Raw genomic sequence first — 19,630 nt, 5'->3', positions numbered from 1 at the left:
CTAAAAAAAAAAAAAGCATAGCTTGAATGGGGAAGCGTGGAAAAGGATGGCGATTTATGGAGAAATTATACAGTGGATGTGTCAGTTAAAATATCGGAACTGTCTGCAGGACAAAGCCACATGCTGAGGATTAATGGTCGCACTGGACCTTTGATTCTGCGCCCTCTTTTCTCGGCCCTTGACAAATTGGATTTTGGGGATGGGAAGGTCGCCGGGCGCTTTTGTTCTCATGACCGGTTCGGAGCCATTCATTATGCGGCGGGGGTGAGGGAAAGTCTCCATGTGAGCAGGCCGGTGTGTTCTCCACTGTCCTCACAGCTGCAACTCTCTCACACTCACACGCACACGCACACGCACTACTCTCCCATCTGAGCCACCTTGCAGTGCACTTGCATCCCTATAGGGAAGAGGAGGCGGGAGTGTGTGTGTGCGTGGGGGGGTCACCTTGCCTGCACCCATCACTAGAAAAGCGGGGTGCATAACGCCACCGCGTCACTTTGAGGGCGGATATCGGCCATTAGTCCTCCTCCTTGTGCAGCCCGCGTCAACTTTCCCCGCCGCACTCTCTCTCTCTCCCTCTCTCCCCTCTCTTGGCTTCCATCAGCCTTCATGGTTCTGATCTCACCCCACGCCATGCAAGCCACCCGGGCGTCCACCGCCGTCAGTCTGGTTGCAGACTGCGGAATCCCAGCCGGGCTCCGGATAGGACCGATGCCGGGCGTCTTTAAATTGGGGAAGTACGTGTCGGACCGCAAAGATTTTGGGCCCAAGAAGAAGGTAACTTTTAAATTGTATGGAGAACTTTTTTTTTAAAATTATTCTTACATTATGCATTTTTCCCCCCAACATTCTTAACTATAACAATTGAATTTGTTTATTATTTTGAAAAAAAGTAGCACTGTCAAGCTCAATCGGATCCCGCCTGCCTTATTAATGGGTTTGTGCTGTCAGGCTGGAAATAATTGAGCCCAATAAGTGACCAACTTGTCAGTCTGGGCTTCTACTTAACCGTCCTAATGGGCAAGCAGCTTCCATGCCCTCAAACGCCTCACATTTCCCCCGCCTGGCGGGCCTGTTATCCCGATGTTTCATTTTAATGGAATGTGGCCTCAGAAAGATGTCACTGCAGACTCGGAGTGAGAACACAAAATATCCAGCTGCGGGGTTTCAATATTTAAATCATTTAAAAAAATAATTATTCATATTATTATCATAGATAAACGATAGTAAACAATTTCCCCCCCATAAATGCATTTAGAGGCTCACCCTGTTATTGTGGCGGCTGTCAGCGGCGGTGATTGATGCATCTAAATGCGTGGCCCCCGGGCTGCGGGCGATCATCAGGTGCAATCTCCGTGTCAAATGTCACGCTTGGATCTTTAATGTCCTTGAACAGTTTAGAAACGCTTTGACACTCCTCAAATTCGTTTCCCATATCAAGTCAATTAGGCCCGTGTGTCATTCACTTTAGTAAATTATCAGCAGAGCGGATAAAGACGCATTAAGCGCGCAGTTGTGCTCATGCGCCTTCAGGTGCCAGTGAGGACGTGGCTGATAGAAACGAATACAATCATTGAGATTATTTTTTTTCTTCCTGTGTCATTAAAATATGAATTTGTGTCATTTAGATTCGTTTGGTGCGGGAGGAGTTTGTGGACGAGTCGGGTTGTCCGGTGCCGGACTGGATCGGACTCATCCGAGCCGCCAGAAACAGTCAAGAACAAAACTTGGAGGCTGTGTCGGAACTACCTGGCGGACAGGTAAAGATTCACCTGTGTTTATGAATATTATAATCACCAACTTGTGCATGGTCACTTTCAAAAAACGTATATTCTTTTTTTTTTGTGTGAAGATTTTTTACCGAGTGATGAGAGAAATTCCAGCCGGAGAGGAGCTCAGTGTTTGGTATTCTAATGCTTTGGCTCAGTGGTACGACATCCCCACCACGGCAACCCCCACGCATGACGAGAAAGGTGAGACATGAGCAGACAGAAAAAAAAATGACAAATTAAAAATAAATACCATTAAATGACCAAGTTAAACATTTTGTAAAGTGATGGAAATGGGATGGAAATCAATGACATGTTCTTTTCCCTCGGTCGACAAAAAAAAATCGATATAACAAAGTTAAGTTATTTCGTAAAAAAAATGTTTTTACCTTTATATATTCGATACAATACAGATTTTTTTAAAACCCACACACGCACATGCTGCCAATTAAAAATACTGCAATCACATAAAAAGACAACAAAAATAAATACAAATAAAAACGAAAAATGCTGCAAATGGCTTAACAACAAACCCACACGCAATAATAATAAAAAAACTGTACAACAATGATTCGTTCTTATTAAAAAAATAAACACTATTTGGGGATAATGACGCCGGTGCTTGGGGATTATCCTAAATGCTTGTAATCTCACAGCAAGAGTTAATCCGTTTAGAAAAGAAAAGCAAATCCTTTACACACATTTATATACCTATAATTAGATACACATTATTTAATTGACCATGGATAATTGTTTATATGTTTCTTAAACATCAAAAATATATCAAAGTAAAATACATTAATTACAGAACTTGAAATGTGGATTAAAAAAAACCAAAACGCCATCCTAATCACCCCAAGAGGAGTCCCTAAAAGAAGAGGCTGTCTATTTATATGGAGGTTAACGAATGTCACCAGGCCATTAATATTCATGCATTCAAAAGCAAATAAATTACAAAAAACGAGTGCTTCACGGTAAATTAGGTGGGTGCGTTAAGGTATTGTGGCCTAATGAATGCTGACTTTTATGTGGAGTGTATATTGCCCTGATTCCCCGGCCCAGCGCACCGTGTGTACGCTCCTGGACATACGCCGCGGCCCATTATTAGGCGTCAACAGATGGGTCGGCCTCATTGTTTCTGCAGACTTGCGATTTCAAGCCACAGCTGCTGTGACTTCCACGGCGAGAGGAGGAAAGTAGAGTCTTCAATGCATCGCTCTCGGGGCGCCAGATTGGGCTGGGCGTTTTGCGCTTTTGATGAGAATCATTAACAATGGCCCGGGTGAGGATTACAAAATCATTACATCTATATCAACCCCTGAACGCCCGCCTGGGAGTCATTAAAACATGACTCACCCTGGCTGTCACCCTTTCAAACTATTGAGAGCGGAAGGCCGTTTCAAAAAGCTGGTTAAATGGCGTCTTTCTGCACAGGTCGCCGTACCTGTTACATTTAAAAATGCATGTAAATAATGAATACACTTACACACTCTGCACATTTGCATCGAAGTACAATTATAGTCGATCAAGTGTGAAACACGTTTTTTTTTAAATTCAAGAGTTCAATTAGGAGACCAATTAAAGGACGTTTTTGCAGCTCATCAGTAAAATTTAAAATTTGAATTCGAACTGAATTCGTTTTTCTATTAGCTATAAAATTCAAATTGCATAATTATAATTAACACGTGTCCCCAATCTATAACAAGTAAGAGTGTCACTTTTTGAATTAAAATACAACTTTTAACTATATCTAATTTTTTAGATTTATTTAGTGGTTTGCAGCTTAATATTTGTTGTGTATTTGTATACTGGGCAATTCGTTTTCATTGAGGACCACATTGCAGTTCAACAGTGAATATAATTTATTTTTAATGTATATTTGCCTCATGATATTATTTCACAATTATTATGCATTTGATTCATATTTTTTCACGCATAAAAAATTGATGAATAACTTGCTTTGAAATCATCAATCAGAGTAACAAGCCGATTTTTAAGTATTTATTTTCATTTAAACATGTAACATTACATTTCAAAGACATGCACTTGCATGCTATTTTTCTGTCAAATATGAAAGAACAAATACATTTAGTGTCAAAGATGATGTGCTTAATTGACGACCATTAATTTTCAGGCTTTCGTGGGCCATGTAAAAGATGTGGCCCCCGGGCCTTGAGTTTAACACCTGTAAAATAAACAATGGACAAAATAACAAAATGTACCAACATATAGTTTGAATGAAATATATGAATGGGATTTATTACAGTCAGTGCATATTTTTCCAAAGGCAACATGCACACGTTTTCAAAAATACAGTCAAAAAACAAGACAATTTTTAAGACAGTTTGAAATTGGAGGCCAGAAGCATACATTTATACTGTAGACACTGTAAAAATCTTCATTGTAAATTCACAGTAAATTGCTGGCTAATAGATGCCTTGCTTTCATGCATGAGTAACATAATGTGAAGTTAAATGCTGTAAAATATAAGGGCATTGTAATTTTTTCAGTAATGTGTTTCAAGGTTACAGTAAATTTTGATTATAGTATTTTGCTGTGAAATAATTATTTTAAAAGCTGTGAAATCCATGGTAAATTATTAGAGTGTACCAAATAATTATAACGTACACATTTTTAAAAATCGTATTCTGATCAGAGGATATGGTAGCATATTAAGCCATTATATTATATTAATAATTTATAAATTTTTGATTATTTCCAGCATTCCATTTATTCATCATGGTCTCCTTTTCTTGTCATTTGTTTGTCTTCTATTGTCTTTAATTATGCATGGTTTCAAACTCACGTTTACATCATCCTGGCACTATCAGACATTTAAAGAGAGTTATACCAATCACTTTGGGCCGTATTGATTTCCAAAAATAGTCACGATCTCATTCAGACCCAACGATCTTTGTGCATCCATCACTGACCTGGGTCTTTCTGACTTGTGCAGGTGAGGAGCGTTACATCTGCTGGTACTGCTGGAGAATCTTCAAGTACCCCAACACCCTCAAAGCTCACGTCCACTTCCACTGCGCCCTCAGCAACGGTCGAGGCTTCGTGAATAGCGAGCAGGCCCGCGGCACGGAAACCTTCAGCCGGTCCCCGAAGTCTGGGGACATCCCCAACACGTCCTCGCACAACATCTCAGACTCCAACAGGCGGCCTTTGTCCTCACCTTTCCTGGGAAAAGCCGGGCTGGCCAAGAGAAGCAGCGCCGAGGAGCAGGACCGAGCCCTGGACATGAGCGTCACCTCGTCCCGGAACCACGCACACATGCTCGGCCTCGGCTCAGCGTCGTCGGTGCTGACCTCCATGGGCTTCCACCCGGGTGTGCGCTCCGCCTTCAAGCCCACCGGCGTGGCGAAAGGCCCGATGGGTGACGACGCCGGCTCCAAGATGGCCGGGCTGGGATTCGGCAAACTCATCGGGAACATGAAGCCGAACGGAAGCGGGAACCCCTCAGCCAAGTGCGGCCCCGCCATCATGGACGCTCCCGTCATGCCTTGCGCCAACGCCATCCGGGGCTTTCCTCTCCTGCCTCATGTGGAGGAAACCTCCGCTTTCAAGCACGTCGAGAGTCGCTTGCACGCCGGTCTGTCCCCTTCCCGCTACTCCCACGTGCCCCCAGGACTCCATTTTGAACGCTTCTCCCTGCCGAACCTCGACGGTGTCAAGACTTATGGCGGCGACTGCAACATCCCTCTTATGCCCTTCACGGTCTACAACGGGGAGCTGCTGTACAGTTCCCCGTATTACCCTCTCAAATTCCATTTTAGCAACCTCCTCAAGTACCCAGACTCCATGTCCTACTTTGGAGCGCCCCCCATCACCCAAGACCTGGGCGCCATCACCAACATCGACCGGGAGATAGCCATGCACACGCAGCAGCTCTCCGAAATAGCCGCGGAAAAGAACCGCGCCAGACTGGACCCTTTGCCGGCGAGCAGCAACGGCAACGCCGGCTCCGGCAAACCCAAAAAGGGCCACTTGTGTCTGTACTGCGGCAAGCTGTACTCCCGGAAATACGGCCTGAAAATCCACATGAGGACTCACACGGGCTACAAGCCGCTCAAGTGCAAAGTCTGCTTCCGGCCTTTCGGGGACCCCAGCAACCTGAACAAGCACATCCGACTCCATGCGGAGGGCAACACCCCGTACAGGTGCGACTTCTGCGGCAAGGTTCTGGTGCGGAGGCGGGACCTGGAGAGGCACGTCAAGTCCAGACATCCGGGTCAGACCGTCCGGAAGTTGGACGACAAGGCGAGTTTGTTTGAAGGCGCAGAACCGAAGAGCGATAACGACAGCGACGTGGACGTCTGCTTCACGGACGACCAAAGTGAGCCCGAATCCAGCAAGAATAACGACTAAGACAATTTCACATTTTTTTAAATGTACAATTCCACCATATATTGATACTTCTCTCGCCCCTGTCCTAATATTGCCATCCATTTTCTACCGCTTATTCCTTTCGGGGTCCCATCTCAGCTACAATCGAACGGAAGGCGGGGTACACCCTGGACAAGTCGCCACCTCATCACAGGGCCAACACAGATAGACAGACAATATTCACACTCACACACTAGGGCCAATTTAGTGTTGCCAATCAACCTATCCCCAGGTGCATGTCTTTGGAGGTGGGAAGAAGCCGGAGTACCGGACTCCACACAGAAAGCTCCCGAGCCCGGGATTGAACCCAGGACTACTCAGGACCTTCGTATTGTGAGACAGACGCACTAACCCCTCTTCCACCGTGCTGCCCCTAATATTGCCACGTTTATTTAAAAAAAAACAACTATATCCTAAAGCGGGGGAGTCCATGAGGGGACCTTGGCGCCCATGGTTAGTTTTTTATTGGCCCATCTCACATTGTAGAAATTACATAAAAATAAACAAAGCAAAATGGCACATGAAGAGTAAAAACTGTAGTTTTGTACTGCAAAAACAAAATACGTTTTTTAAACCATTTTGGCACACACACAAAAAAATCAAAATCCAATATGTTGAAAAGAAGAGCAAAATGCATTGTGTAAGGCAGTGGTTCTTAACCTTGTTGGAGGTACCGAACCCCACCAGTTTCATATGCGCATTCACCGAACCCTTTAGTGAAAAATAAAATGTTTTTTTTTCAAATTCAAGACAAAGTTATATGTTTTTGGTAACACTTTAGTATGGGGAACATATTCTAAGTAACAAAGACTTAATTTAGAGTTAATTGGTTAGGGCTAGGGTTAGAGGGTTAGGGTTATAATAAGGCCATGCCGAATAAGGCATTAACAAGTACTTAATAATGACTAGTTAAGAGCCAATATGTTATTAATTTAGTAACTAATTAATGGTGAATATGTTCCCCATACTAAAGTGTTACCATGTTTTTTTTACTGGTGCACAAAATGAACCGTGCATGAACATCACCTTGTTCAAAGAACAAAGCCAACACAGTGCATAAACCTACAACAAATTACACACCTGCAAATCAGTCTGACTTCTGCTGTTGCCGTATCCGTAATACGCCGATAGGGAGAAGTTTTTATTTACACGATGAGTCGGGTGTGTCTTGACCTCCGCCGAACCCCTGAGGCCGACTCACCGAACCCCTACACTGGCATAATGTAAGGGTAAACGTTGATTCTATTAACACAACGCTGACATGCAGGTTAATTATTTGCATATTTTGGATTGTTTTTATCCTTTTTTTTTAAACGCAATTTTAGTTTGGACACCCCTTTCCTATAAATCAAACATTCAAGAGACGATGGCGACTGTATGAAACCATAAGCAAGTTGAAAACTTGTTAAAATTGCAAAATGTCAATGTTGTTTTAATAAGAAAGTGACAGTATATTAGTACTTATTTACATGTATTTTTATTTTGCAGCAATAAAAAAAAAGGCCTCTGTTTTTAATGTACCACTGAGGTTTACTCAGATTTAAAAAAGAAAAAAAAATGTTGCATTCCACTAAACTGGTACATCAAATGATTTTTGTTTAATTATTATTTTTCTTAATCGATTGATGAAATTTACATAATTCACTACAGTCACACTTCCCTGACAATTACTGTTTGCACTTTAAGGAAAACAACATTTGCAAAAAAAAAGAAAAAAAACTGGCTGCCTGATGAATATTTTATGAATAAAATGTATTTCCTTGACTTCATTTAAAACACAGATCCTTGCCTCACTCTTGAACACACTGTACTTAATTTTGCACTTTCTTGCCGAGGCACGCTGTTCTTAAAGAACCAACCAGCAGCGCCCAGTTTATTTATGGAATTATTTCTACAGAGAGAAAATGTATAGACTTGATCTATGTAAAAATGTGTAAAGTATGATATTTCACATTACGGTGTTGTACGTGCTTGTTTATACGTCACATTGTCAAACGGGACAAGATTTTTACCCCTGTCCGATATGTGGTTGTTGTTTTTTTTAATAAATTAAATTGAAAAAAAAAAAAAGTAATGTGTTTTTCCTTAACACTTCACTTTGAGGATTTTTAAGATTTTTTTTCCAGTCACAACTAAGCTCCAGAACAATTATTAGGACTTAATTCCATTATGTTTATCCATGCAATTCACAATGGAGTACTACTATACAATTCGTTTAATTTGTTAAAATTAATAACTGAAATAAAAATATATATTTTTTAACCTGTCTGTATATTTTTTAATTACGATTTTCAGTTATTTCCTATAAGATTTGGGGATATTTTTTCAAAGTATAATTATATATCATAGTATAACCTCACTCGTTTGCCTCTATACTGATTACTTATTAAATTCAGTGGCCTCTTTTGTGCCCAAAAATTTTAATTCTTTAAAAAATATACATTATTATTTTGATCTCATTCAAGTGCTGTATTTATTTGTTTTATGTTTTAGTTTTCTTTGGAGAATACAATGGTATTATAATTGTCAGTCTGTGTTCTTTTCTGAGAATTAATCTGCAGATACAATACTTTCTCCTGCATTGCTGATAAACTAAAGCATCAATATGGCAGAATAATGTTGTGTATTTAGTTTTTAAATCCAAATATGGGCTTTTTAATTACCTAATTACTGTAGCAATTTTGACCAAAACTTCTAACCAAAATAAAAACTATCTGTTGGCATTGTATTTACTATTTGTGACATAAAATAACCAGAATGTGTTTTATTTTATGCATATAATTTCACAATCACTAATGAATAATCAGATAAGATCTAACTCTATTAATTGCTGTATGGCAAAAAAGATATGCAAGTTTGTCAATTCAGAATATGAAAAATAATTATTGCTTATGTACACTATTTCTTAGGCTATTGACAACTGTTGGATGTATAATTATAAAACCTTCACTTTACTTATAAAGGTAATGCCATATCCACATATAACATTATGGGCCAATATAGTTTAGCCTGACTTATCTCCATCAGGCATGCATGATGTGACATGAAGTGATGTCATCCAAGTCTGACAGGATGCAGAGTTATAAGGAGGCGGTTATGATGCAGACACACTGGCATTTTTGCATGCCTGAGGTTGAGTTTGATTTAAAAAAGACAACAAAGAAGAACACACCACAATGCTTGCATAGCAGGTAGCTTAACCAACGAGTGCAGTTCATTCAAGGCCTTTCCTTTCAGACATCAAATTAAAAATATCCTATCCTGTTTTCACTCACTGCAGCCGAATCTAAAATAATAAATAGTATTTACACATGTGAATATCATGCTAAGAAGCAGCAGGAATGGGGAAAAAATGCTCTAACATGTAGCAAGCTTGAGTATTTTGATCCCGGCATTCTGTTGGGACTGGAATGATGAAAGTGGACGCTTTTCACCACTGAAGAGGAGTTCAAATATGTAGAGTTTTTTTCGTCAAGAGATAACAAAATGGATTATGAGATTGCTGTAAGTGTGAAATCAAATTCTGGGAGAGGGCTCTGCTACTTGAACTTGGGTTTACCAACTGGAGCCAATCTTTGGATTTCATTGCTGGTGACCTCAGTACTGCTGAGAGGGGAGTTCTGGGATGCTCAAGCAGTGCAAGCAATAACCCAGTGAAAAAAAAGACTAAAAAAAGCTATGTTACAATAGCCAAAATATTATATACCCATGCACAATATACAAAATTCTGTAAGAACATCAATATTGATGCTACTTTCTCTGTCCCCATATTAATTCAAAAATATGTATCGTACCTAATATTTGCACAGATGTAGAACTGCACTGATGTGTTTCCTTTAGCCATGGGTGTCATTTTTTTAAAGACCACATCGCATTTATGGCTGCCCTCCGAGGGCTGCTTGAAACAGTGAATATATGCATATAATATAATAATAATTATTATTAGTTATATATAAGCATATAATAACCTCGTTATACAATTTGTGTAGGAAATTGTGTTTGTTATTTTTTTTTTATACTAACATATTGATGGATAATTTGCTTTGAAAGCTCAAGTCAAGGGGATAAGGGGATATTTGAATATTTATTTTTGAAAAGGAAACAATGGTTGGAATATCTTGTCGCATGATTTATTTTAAAAGATCTGCAATTGGATGCGGTACGTTTCTTGTCAAAAATTAAAAGAACAAGTATTTTATTATGCACAGTACATTAAAAAAACATTGTCTAACCGGATATGGCCCCCCGGCATTGAGTTTGAAACCTGTGCCTTAAATTATTATTTGTATAGCATGAGTGCTGCAAGAAAAACAAGGGGCGTGCAGTTAGGGTAGGCCTCACTTGTTTTGATGCAAAAAACAAACAAAAAACAAATAATTGATTAAAATAAACATTAATATTTGTTCATTAAACTGTTATAAATATATTTTCTGTACGATTACAATCTAAATTTGATCATATAAGGCAGTGGTTCTCAAACTTCTTTCACCAAGTACCACCATAATGACCGACATTAAAATACCGTAGCATACTCGGCATAAGTATTCATTAAAAACAAGACAGTGGTTTTATTTAACAATTATATGTAATATTGTGGCCACTGTAACATTACACACATTTGGAACAATAACACTGTGTTTGCATATAAGAAAATAAAACACTGTACTTTAATCCAGTGGTCCCCAACCACCGGGCCGTGGACCGGTACCGGTCCGTGAATCGATTGGTACCGGGCCGCACAAGAAATTAAAAAAAAAAAAATTAAAAAATTGCTTTTTTGTTGTTGTTTTTTTTAATTAAATCAACACAAAAAACACAAGATACACTTACAATTAGTGCACCAACCCAAAAAAACTCCCTCCCCCATTTATACTCATTCGCACAAAATGGTTGTTTCTTTCTGTTATTAATATTTCTGGTTCCTACATTATATATCAATATAGATCAATACAGTCTGCAGGGATACAGTCCGTAAGCACACATACTTTTTTATGACAAAAAAAATAAAAAATAAATAAATAAAAAATACCTTACCACCCCCCCTGTTAAATAAATACTTCTCCGACAGTGTTTTCTGACCGACCTAATGTAAAGTAATCTCTTGACAGGTGAGTGTATTGTTACAATACAGAAGATTCAAAACAATATTCAAAACATACCGTTTTAGGTATTTTCATTGAAATCTCTCCGGTGTGGGCCACTATGTCAACCTGGACCAGATTCCAATGTTTTCAAACCAACAACTCATATTTGGCCTCTCAAACTGACACACTTCCCATCACTGTTTTCAAATAATTAACATTTTCCATTGGGAACAACAGGAGGCGGGGGCAAGAAAAACTGGTTGGGAAAGTTTGACTGTGTAAATTCTGATCCAAAGCCAGACTTTACTGGCAAGTCAAGGCTTACACGTCTCTAGAATATTATTGTATTTCTTCAACATTCCATGTCCTTGATCACGAGGACTCTATTCAGCTATTTTCTCTAGCAGGCCATAGGCAACAGGTCAAAAAGATACGACATAGCAGACACTTGTTTCACTTCCAGGAATGCGGTTCACTGTACAGCACTCATTTTCATAGAGCGAGGCACAAAGGTGCAGGGGTGCCAACCGCAATAATCAAGTGAAGCTTCACAGCTTATAATGCGCTCAACAGGGACAAGAGGAACAACAATGGGTCAGGGTTGTGGGGACAATTTATTCCGTTCCGTTTTTTTATGTGGTCAGCCTTGTGTAGCTGAAAATCAGTGCCTTTTTTTCCAACGAAAACTGGGAAATTCTGTCTGGAAGATTTTTCAACTAACCAATAATTATTAATCTACCTCTCCGACACCTACTGTTGACTCCTTTATATGAGGCAGTTAATTATGATCATTGGCGTGAGGATTAAGGATTACTGGGGGTACATCACCAAAAGAGTTTATGTGGAAAATTACTGAAAATGCTATAATATCTTCCCGAGAATCAACACACTCTGCAGTTGACATTTGGTTTTGGTAAAAAAAAAAAAGTTGTGTTATGCAAAACCGTAATTAGGTTAGTAGTCAAGTATGTAGGGAGGTCTTTATTGTCATTGCACAAGTACAACGAAACTTTGTTTTCGGCACAAACCCGTTCAAGATTAGACAAACAAACAGTGTACAGGGTTACAGAACAAGAATGCTGATGGGTCGCCACAAGGCACCCCGTAAAAGATGAGAAAAAAGATGGTAAACGCTGGGGGAGGATGTGTAAAAAAATACAATCACGCCCAGTCTGGAGTGGGAAAAAAAACTCCATAGCAAAGCACATATACATATTACAACATACAACTCGAGACTTGCATCAGAGGGGAGGGAGTGGGAGCTACGGTGGCAGGCTGCAGCTCTTCAGGCGCTGCCCAGCCGTCCATCACCCCTAAGAGATTCGCGTCAAGGGAGTTGGATGGGCGTTGGGGTATGTGTGTGTGGCGTACATTTTTTCTGCATCCATGTGTGTGTTTAAGCTGCGTGTCTCTGTTCCGCGGCCTTGGTGTTCTTGCCAGTCAGTCCAAAGTCAACAACAACAGTGTGTGTCCATGAGAGACAAGAAGGGAGTTTGTTGTGTTTTCGCCGCAATGTCCTCGAAGCCAGGGAAGCAATCCAAGTTAGAATGTTTTGTATGCGAGTGAAAATAAAATTAGCTTTTCACTCTAAATTGTCTATGACTGGTCCTCAAATTCATAGTTGCTAACATTAGCTTATATCTAGAAATGGACATACCTTTCTAGATGTAGGAAGAAAGTGAGTGTGGAGGAGATTGCTGAGAAGAAAAGGTAGATGATATTAACTCAATTAAACAAATAAATAATCAAAAACCGAGTGTGTCGCCAACTTGGTGAAGCAAGTCTAGCTTTGCTATTCTGCACCATACTAAAGATGATATCTAAACGGCAGACATTTACCCATGAAAATATGGAGAAACCGCTGATGGTGTGTTTGTCAGAGAAGCAGCTGGAAGGAGATACCGTACAAGTCTACTTCCCAAAGTAAATGCTGCATGTACATTATTATTATTTTACTTGAAAAAACTACTGTAGTTGTGAGTATTAATTTGATTGTATTGTTTTTATACAATATTTATTATCAAAACGTTTGGTTTTCTCTTTAAAAGATCGGTAGATCGTGAGTTCAAACCCCGGCCGAGTCATAAAAAAAAGACTACAAAAATGGGACCCATTACCTGCTTGCTTGGCACGCAGCATCAAGGGTTGGAATTGGGGGTTAAATCACCAAAATGATTCCAGAGCGCGGCCACCGCTGCTGCTCACTGCTACCCTCACCTCCCACGGGGTGGAACAAGGGGATGGGTCAAATGCAGAGGGTAATTTCACCACACCTCGTGTGTGTGACTATCAGTGGTACTTTAACTTTAACTTTAACTTTAAAAAAGGCATGTACCGTGTCAAAATAGTGTTGTTTTGCGTGGGCCAAGCACCAATTACCGTATTTTTCGGACTATAAGTCGCAGTTTTTTTTATAGTTTGGCCGGGGGTGCGACTTATACTCAGGAGCGACTTATGTGTGAAATTATTAACACATTACCGTAAAATATTGAATAATATTATTTAGCTAATTCACGTAAGAGACTAGACGTATAAGGTTTCATTAGATTTAGCGATTAGGAGTGACAGATTGTTTGGTAAACGTATAGCATGTTCTATATGTTATAGTTATTTGAATGACTCTTACCATAATATGTTACATTAACATACCAGGCACGTTCTTAGTTCGTTATTTATGCGTCATATAACGTACACTTATTCAGCCTGTTGTTCACTAATCTTTATTTATTTTAAATTGCCTTTCAAATGTCTATTCTTGGTGTTGGGTTTTATCAAATAAATGTCCCCAAAAAATGCAACTTATACTCCAGTGCGACGTAGATATGTTGTTTTCCTTCTTTATTATGCATTTTCGGCTGGTGCGACTTATACTCCGGTGCGATTTATACTCCGAAAAATACGGTACATCCATTTCAATCAATTTCACTGGAGGATGTTGATTTGTGTCACAGAAGCTCGTTTAGAGGGCTCTAATAATGTAAAAAAAGGTCATAAAGGTCATTGGAAGGTCAAACAATTTTATTATGCTTTATGAAAATATTTGAATTTATTCATCAAAAAAAAACCCTGGGAGAAAATGGAATTTAAAATTGATTGTGGATATGCCCTGGCAGTTATATGATAAAACATGCTTGATTGAACAATAAAGTCTGTAGTTGAGAGACAGTGGATGCTGATCTCTCTCTCAGTCCAGTGATGCCTAGTGACTGCTCAGCTGCAGGTAAATCTGGACATAAACACAAGTAGTCATCATGCACAACTGGTCAGACGTTGCCTGAGAGAGATGGAACAAACGATGTGCACACAGCATGCAATTGCAGACTGACAACGTAAACCGGGACTGATGTTGCCTTTGCTGGCAGCCTGCGCTCCTGGAGCAGGTAAACCAGGTAGAATAAACACACACAACTGGTTTCCCAGAGCTGCACGAAAATACTCATACACGGAAAATTCCGAAGGCACCTTGAGGGGAAAGTGATGCATGCTGACATCTCTGCACACGACTAACTTGGGGGAAAGGAGAGGGACATCCGAGGACTGGAAGACGGACAGCTGTGCATGTAAATCAGTGTATCAGCTACCATTTACTGCCTTGGTCCAGACCGCTGCTTTACAGGCCTAACACGTGCTTTCTGAGGTTAGGTATAACTGAGGTCCGAACAAGAACTAGGGATCAACAGCTGACAAGTTTGGTTCAGATTGATAAACCAGAAGAAGCGGTTGATAGACGGAGTAGAACGTCAGTGGGATTAGTCCCTAGTTAGGCCTCCGTGTGTCAGTTGCGATAGCAGCAGGTAGAAGGTTGGGACTGTGACACACCAGCTGTGGCCCACTGGTACCCACTCCTCCTCCATCCCTCCGCCACCTCTGCTACACATACACATGCTAAACAGGCCTCTGTCTCAGCAGCGTCCCACATTCAGCTGCAAATTAGCCTGCTTTGGGCCTCAGCTTGATTTGTTTGATGTCATGAATAATGAGGGATGAATTTTCATTTGCCCAGGTTTGTGAAAACTATAATACCTATTGTTCGTGTCCTTTGCATAGAGCAGTCAGGTCTGAGGGCTCAGGAGTCTATTTATGTTCAACTCGCAAACATTTACAATTCAAATCCAAACATTAGCAGGCAGATTGGTGAAATTGGCAATTTGTGGAACATTGCGGTTACGTCGCAAAACAAACAATCACCATTTCACCCATACTGTCCGTGTTAAGATGTCTCACATGAAAGATGACCTCATCATCTTTAAAAATCCAGTAGCAAGGGTGAGAGATAAGGATTCACAGTTAATGGGACAACTTTCTTTGTTAATTATAAATAAAAATGTTGAATGAAATAATTAATTCCTTTTTTGCGTTATTTATGTCACGATGGTGTGAGGTTGCGGTTGTCGGTGTGATCCCCGAATGCAGAGAAGGCAGGCGGTGTGCAAACAGAAGGTCCAAAGTACCAAACGGTATCAAAAACAAAGAGCGCCGGCGTTTGACGGGCAGAAAACCACAGGAGAAAATGCAAAAAATAGCAATAAGCAGGACAACAAATGCAAAACATAAACTACACCAGGGCAAATATAACCCTCTAATCAGTAATTGTCCACAGGGGAGTCTCCTGATTACCAAACAGAGACAGGTGTGTTAATTAGCGGCTCAAAACAGACTGCAGATGAAGCATACAGGACGTGGAAAAAACAGGGAGGAAGGAGAACTGACACAGAAATAGACACAAAACACAGGGAAATAATTTACTAATTTTGGCAGGTCATGACAATTACTATACATTAGAACAGCAAAATATTATAAATATCGTTATGTATGTCAGCTCTGCACCAATATAAACTACAATCTAAACACAAACATGGTTAAATAAGGAACTATCTGACTTTGGGCCCTTTGCTCTCTTTCACTCTCTTCTTTGAGCCATCACTCTCATTACTCCCCTGTTTCCAACACATCACACCCACAGGCCACATCACTCGCAAAACAACCTACATCACCACAGGTGCACCGCTCTCATGTGCACGCTATTGGAGCAGTCCTGCGGAAACAATGTCCAAGTATTTTAAGTTCTGGGAAGTCAATGTGGTCTGGATTGAATACATTTGTATTAAGTAAACTTATTAAACAAATCATTGAAGCATTGCAATGCAAATTAACAATTTTCTAATCAAAATTAATTGATTAATCGTTGCAGCTCTATAAAAATATGAAATTCTCGACGGTTATTATTAGAGATGTCCGATAATGGCTTTTTTGCCTCTATCCGATATTGTCCAACTCTTAATTACCGATTCCGATATCAACCGATACCGATATATACAGTCGTGGAATTAACACATTATTATGCCTAATTTTGTTGTGATGCCCCGCTGGATGCATTAAACAATGTAACAAGGTTTTCCAAAATAAATCAACTCAAGTTATGGAAAATAATGCCAACATGGCACTGTCATGTTTATTATTGAAGTCACAAAGTGCATTATTTTTTTTAACATGCCTCAAAACAGCAGCTTGGAATTTGGGACATGCTCTCCCTGAGAGAGCATGAGGAGGTTGAGGTGGGCGGGGTTAGCAGGGCGGGGTTGAGGTGGGGGGTGGGGGGGGGGTAGATGGTAGCGGGGGGTGTATATTGTAGCGTCCCAAAAGAGTTAGTGCTGCAAGGGGTTCTGGGTATTTGTTCTGTTGTGTTTATGTTGTGTTACGGTGCGGATGTTCTCCCGAAATGTGTTTGTCATTCTTGTTTGGTGTGGGTTCACAGTGTGGCGCAAATTTGTAACAGTGTTAAAGTTGTTTATACGGCCACCCTCAGTGTGACCTGTATGGCTGTTGACCAAGTATGCCTTGCATTCATTTGTCTGTGTGAAAAGCCGTAGATATTATGTGATTGGGCCGGCATGCAAAGGCAGTTGCCTTTAAGGTTTATTGGCACTCTGTACTTCTCCCTACATCCGTGTACCACTCCGTACAGCGGCGTTTTAAAAAGTCATACGTTTTACTTTTTTTAAACCGATACCGATAATTTCCGATATTACATTTCAAAGCATTTATCGGCCGATAATATCGGCAGTTCGATATTATCGGACATCTCTAGTTATTATTACTGTGTCAAATTTATTAGTTATTGTAAAACTGTGATTAATAACCGCACTTTGATAAAATCACCGTAACTCTTACAAGTGTCATCCCTGAAGGACGAGGAATAGCTAAACATGCTTCACTACACACCATAGGAGGATACAATAGCTAACCACTAACAGCAAGCTCGCACCCTGAATGTAAAGAAATGCCATGGGGGGATCTACACCTGACATCCACTGTAATGATACCAAGTACAATAGCGTATCTAGTCGATACTGCTATGATTATATCGATATTTTTTATCGTCACAAAATGTTTTTTCCTTTTAAAAAAAAATCATATTATGTTTATAAATTCAGGAAATATGTCCCTGGACACATGAGGACTTTGAATATGACCAATGTATGATCCTGTAACTACTTGGTATCGGATTGATACCTAAATTTGTGGTATCATCCAAAACTAATGTAAAGTATCCAAACAACAGAAGAATAAGTGATTATTTAAATTTTAACAGACGTGTAGATAGAACATGTTAAAATAGAAAATAAGCAGATATCAACAGTAAATGAACAAGTAGATTAATAATCCATATTAACAATTTGTCCCTCATAATTTTGACAAAATAATAGAATGATAATTGACACAATATGTTACTGCATATGTCAGCAGAAATATTAGGAGCCTTTGTTTGCCTACTTACTACTAAAAGACAAGTTGTCTAGTATGTTCACTATTTTATTTAAGGACACAATTGTTCTTCAATTGCAATAAGAAACATATGTTTAATGTACCGAAATATTTTTTGTTAAAATAAAGCCAATAATGCAATTTTTTGTGGTTCCCCTTATTTAGAAAAGTACAGAAAAGTATCGAAATACATTTTGGTACCGGTACTGGTACTAAAATATTGGTATCGGGACAACACTAGTACATACAGAACAATACTTAATGTTTCTTCAGCCCAAGAACGTATATTGTGTGTGTGTGTGGTTTTTAATTATTTGTTAAATAAAACAAAAAACGAAGTACTTATTGAGCATGTGATAATAAAAATAACCTTGTTTGTTTTGGTACATATAATGTGAGCTTATTGAAAATGTGTACAATACAATAGCTCAGACAGCAAATTCTATATGCATGGCTGGAAAAAGTTACAGGTTGAGTATCTCTCATCGACTAATTGGCTGAAACGTTGGATTCAATTGAGGCCTACAGGCGTATTGAACCCCATAATAGAGAAACAATCAGCTGGTCAATGTTACACTTTGCACAGTTAAAGCAAACCTTGTCCAATACGTTTAGATTCATTCTCTGACAGATTATTGTTGTTTGCTGCAGACTTGATCAGCTCGCAAGATAAATGAACTCTACTTCTGGACAATGTATTTATCGCTGAGCTGTGTTGGTTAGTAATGATGTGTTAACTGTGGACCATTGATTTCCCCATTACCTTCAGCCTAGTAAACAACCAGGCGACTGCCTGCTAATGCACTTGTCATTATCATTCAACTTGCAGGGCGAGGTCTCTTCCGAGCAACCTTTCTCAGCCATCCCCAAGGACAGACACTTGTGCACGCCTGCGCTTAGTTTAAATAGAAGCGCTATGAATGAAATATGCACTGAGGTGTTTTATTTTAACGTGCTATTTCTCTTCAGAAATCAAATAAAAGATAATGAGCCAAAGTTATGGTTCATTTAGAGGTTAATAAGCCACTTAACACAACGTGACAACACTCCTCTAGTGCGAGGTTAACAAGGATACGCGTCTATGGAATTATAAGGGTTTTGCTGCGTCAATACAGCATTCCAGTTATGATCGGATTTTCTCGCTGAACAGATGAATAGTTCTTGAAATCCTAAATAAAAATGTATTAAGAAACCCTGAGAATTGTGCAGAAATTGAAACAATTTGTTGTTTGCCAATAAATTAGAAATAGTCATAACAGGTTTTATCAAAGATAAGACACAATGGACACACGTTATTTCCCTTTACTACACATTCATTAACCATCAGCCATTGTGCTATTTGCTTGTTGTTACTCTCTCAAAATAAACTTGTTTAATTTTGTGATTTTGTCATGTGTAAATCTACCCAAAATGGGTATTGGTCCATCTCAGGCAACTTTATTTTTGTGCCGAAGATAACCCCTTTGTCATTTGCATCACAGGATTGAAAGTAACAGGAGTGAGTTTTTAGCATAGAATCAGCAAATTGAGAACCATAGCAAAGTGACATTTATGCTTACAGCATGTTGGTGCTAAACACTTTACAGTGATCAATCAAATACATTGACAAGCAATTCACAT

The 19,630-nt window shown here is 39.6% G+C and overlaps 1 protein-coding gene across 1 annotated transcript; it reads left to right on the top strand.

Moving 5' to 3' along the window:
• Positions 1–580: 580 nt before the first annotated feature.
• prdm13 (PR domain containing 13) lies at positions 581–8,186 on the top strand. Its single transcript, XM_062063618.1, has 4 exons — positions 581–777; positions 1,629–1,760; positions 1,853–1,973; positions 4,726–8,186. Exons 1-4 carry the CDS (start codon positions 610–612, stop codon positions 6,141–6,143), a joined length of 1,839 nt encoding a protein of 612 aa, XP_061919602.1. The 5' UTR covers positions 581–609; the 3' UTR covers positions 6,144–8,186.
• Positions 8,187–19,630: the final 11,444 nt, after the last annotated feature.

The sequence above is a fragment of the Entelurus aequoreus genome, linkage group LG11 (assembly GCF_033978785.1).
Source record: "Entelurus aequoreus isolate RoL-2023_Sb linkage group LG11, RoL_Eaeq_v1.1, whole genome shotgun sequence".
Taxonomy (NCBI): Eukaryota; Metazoa; Chordata; class Actinopteri; order Syngnathiformes; family Syngnathidae; genus Entelurus; species Entelurus aequoreus.
The sequence above is the reverse complement of the archived record's forward strand: the minus strand, read 5'-3'. Positions and strand labels throughout refer to the sequence as shown.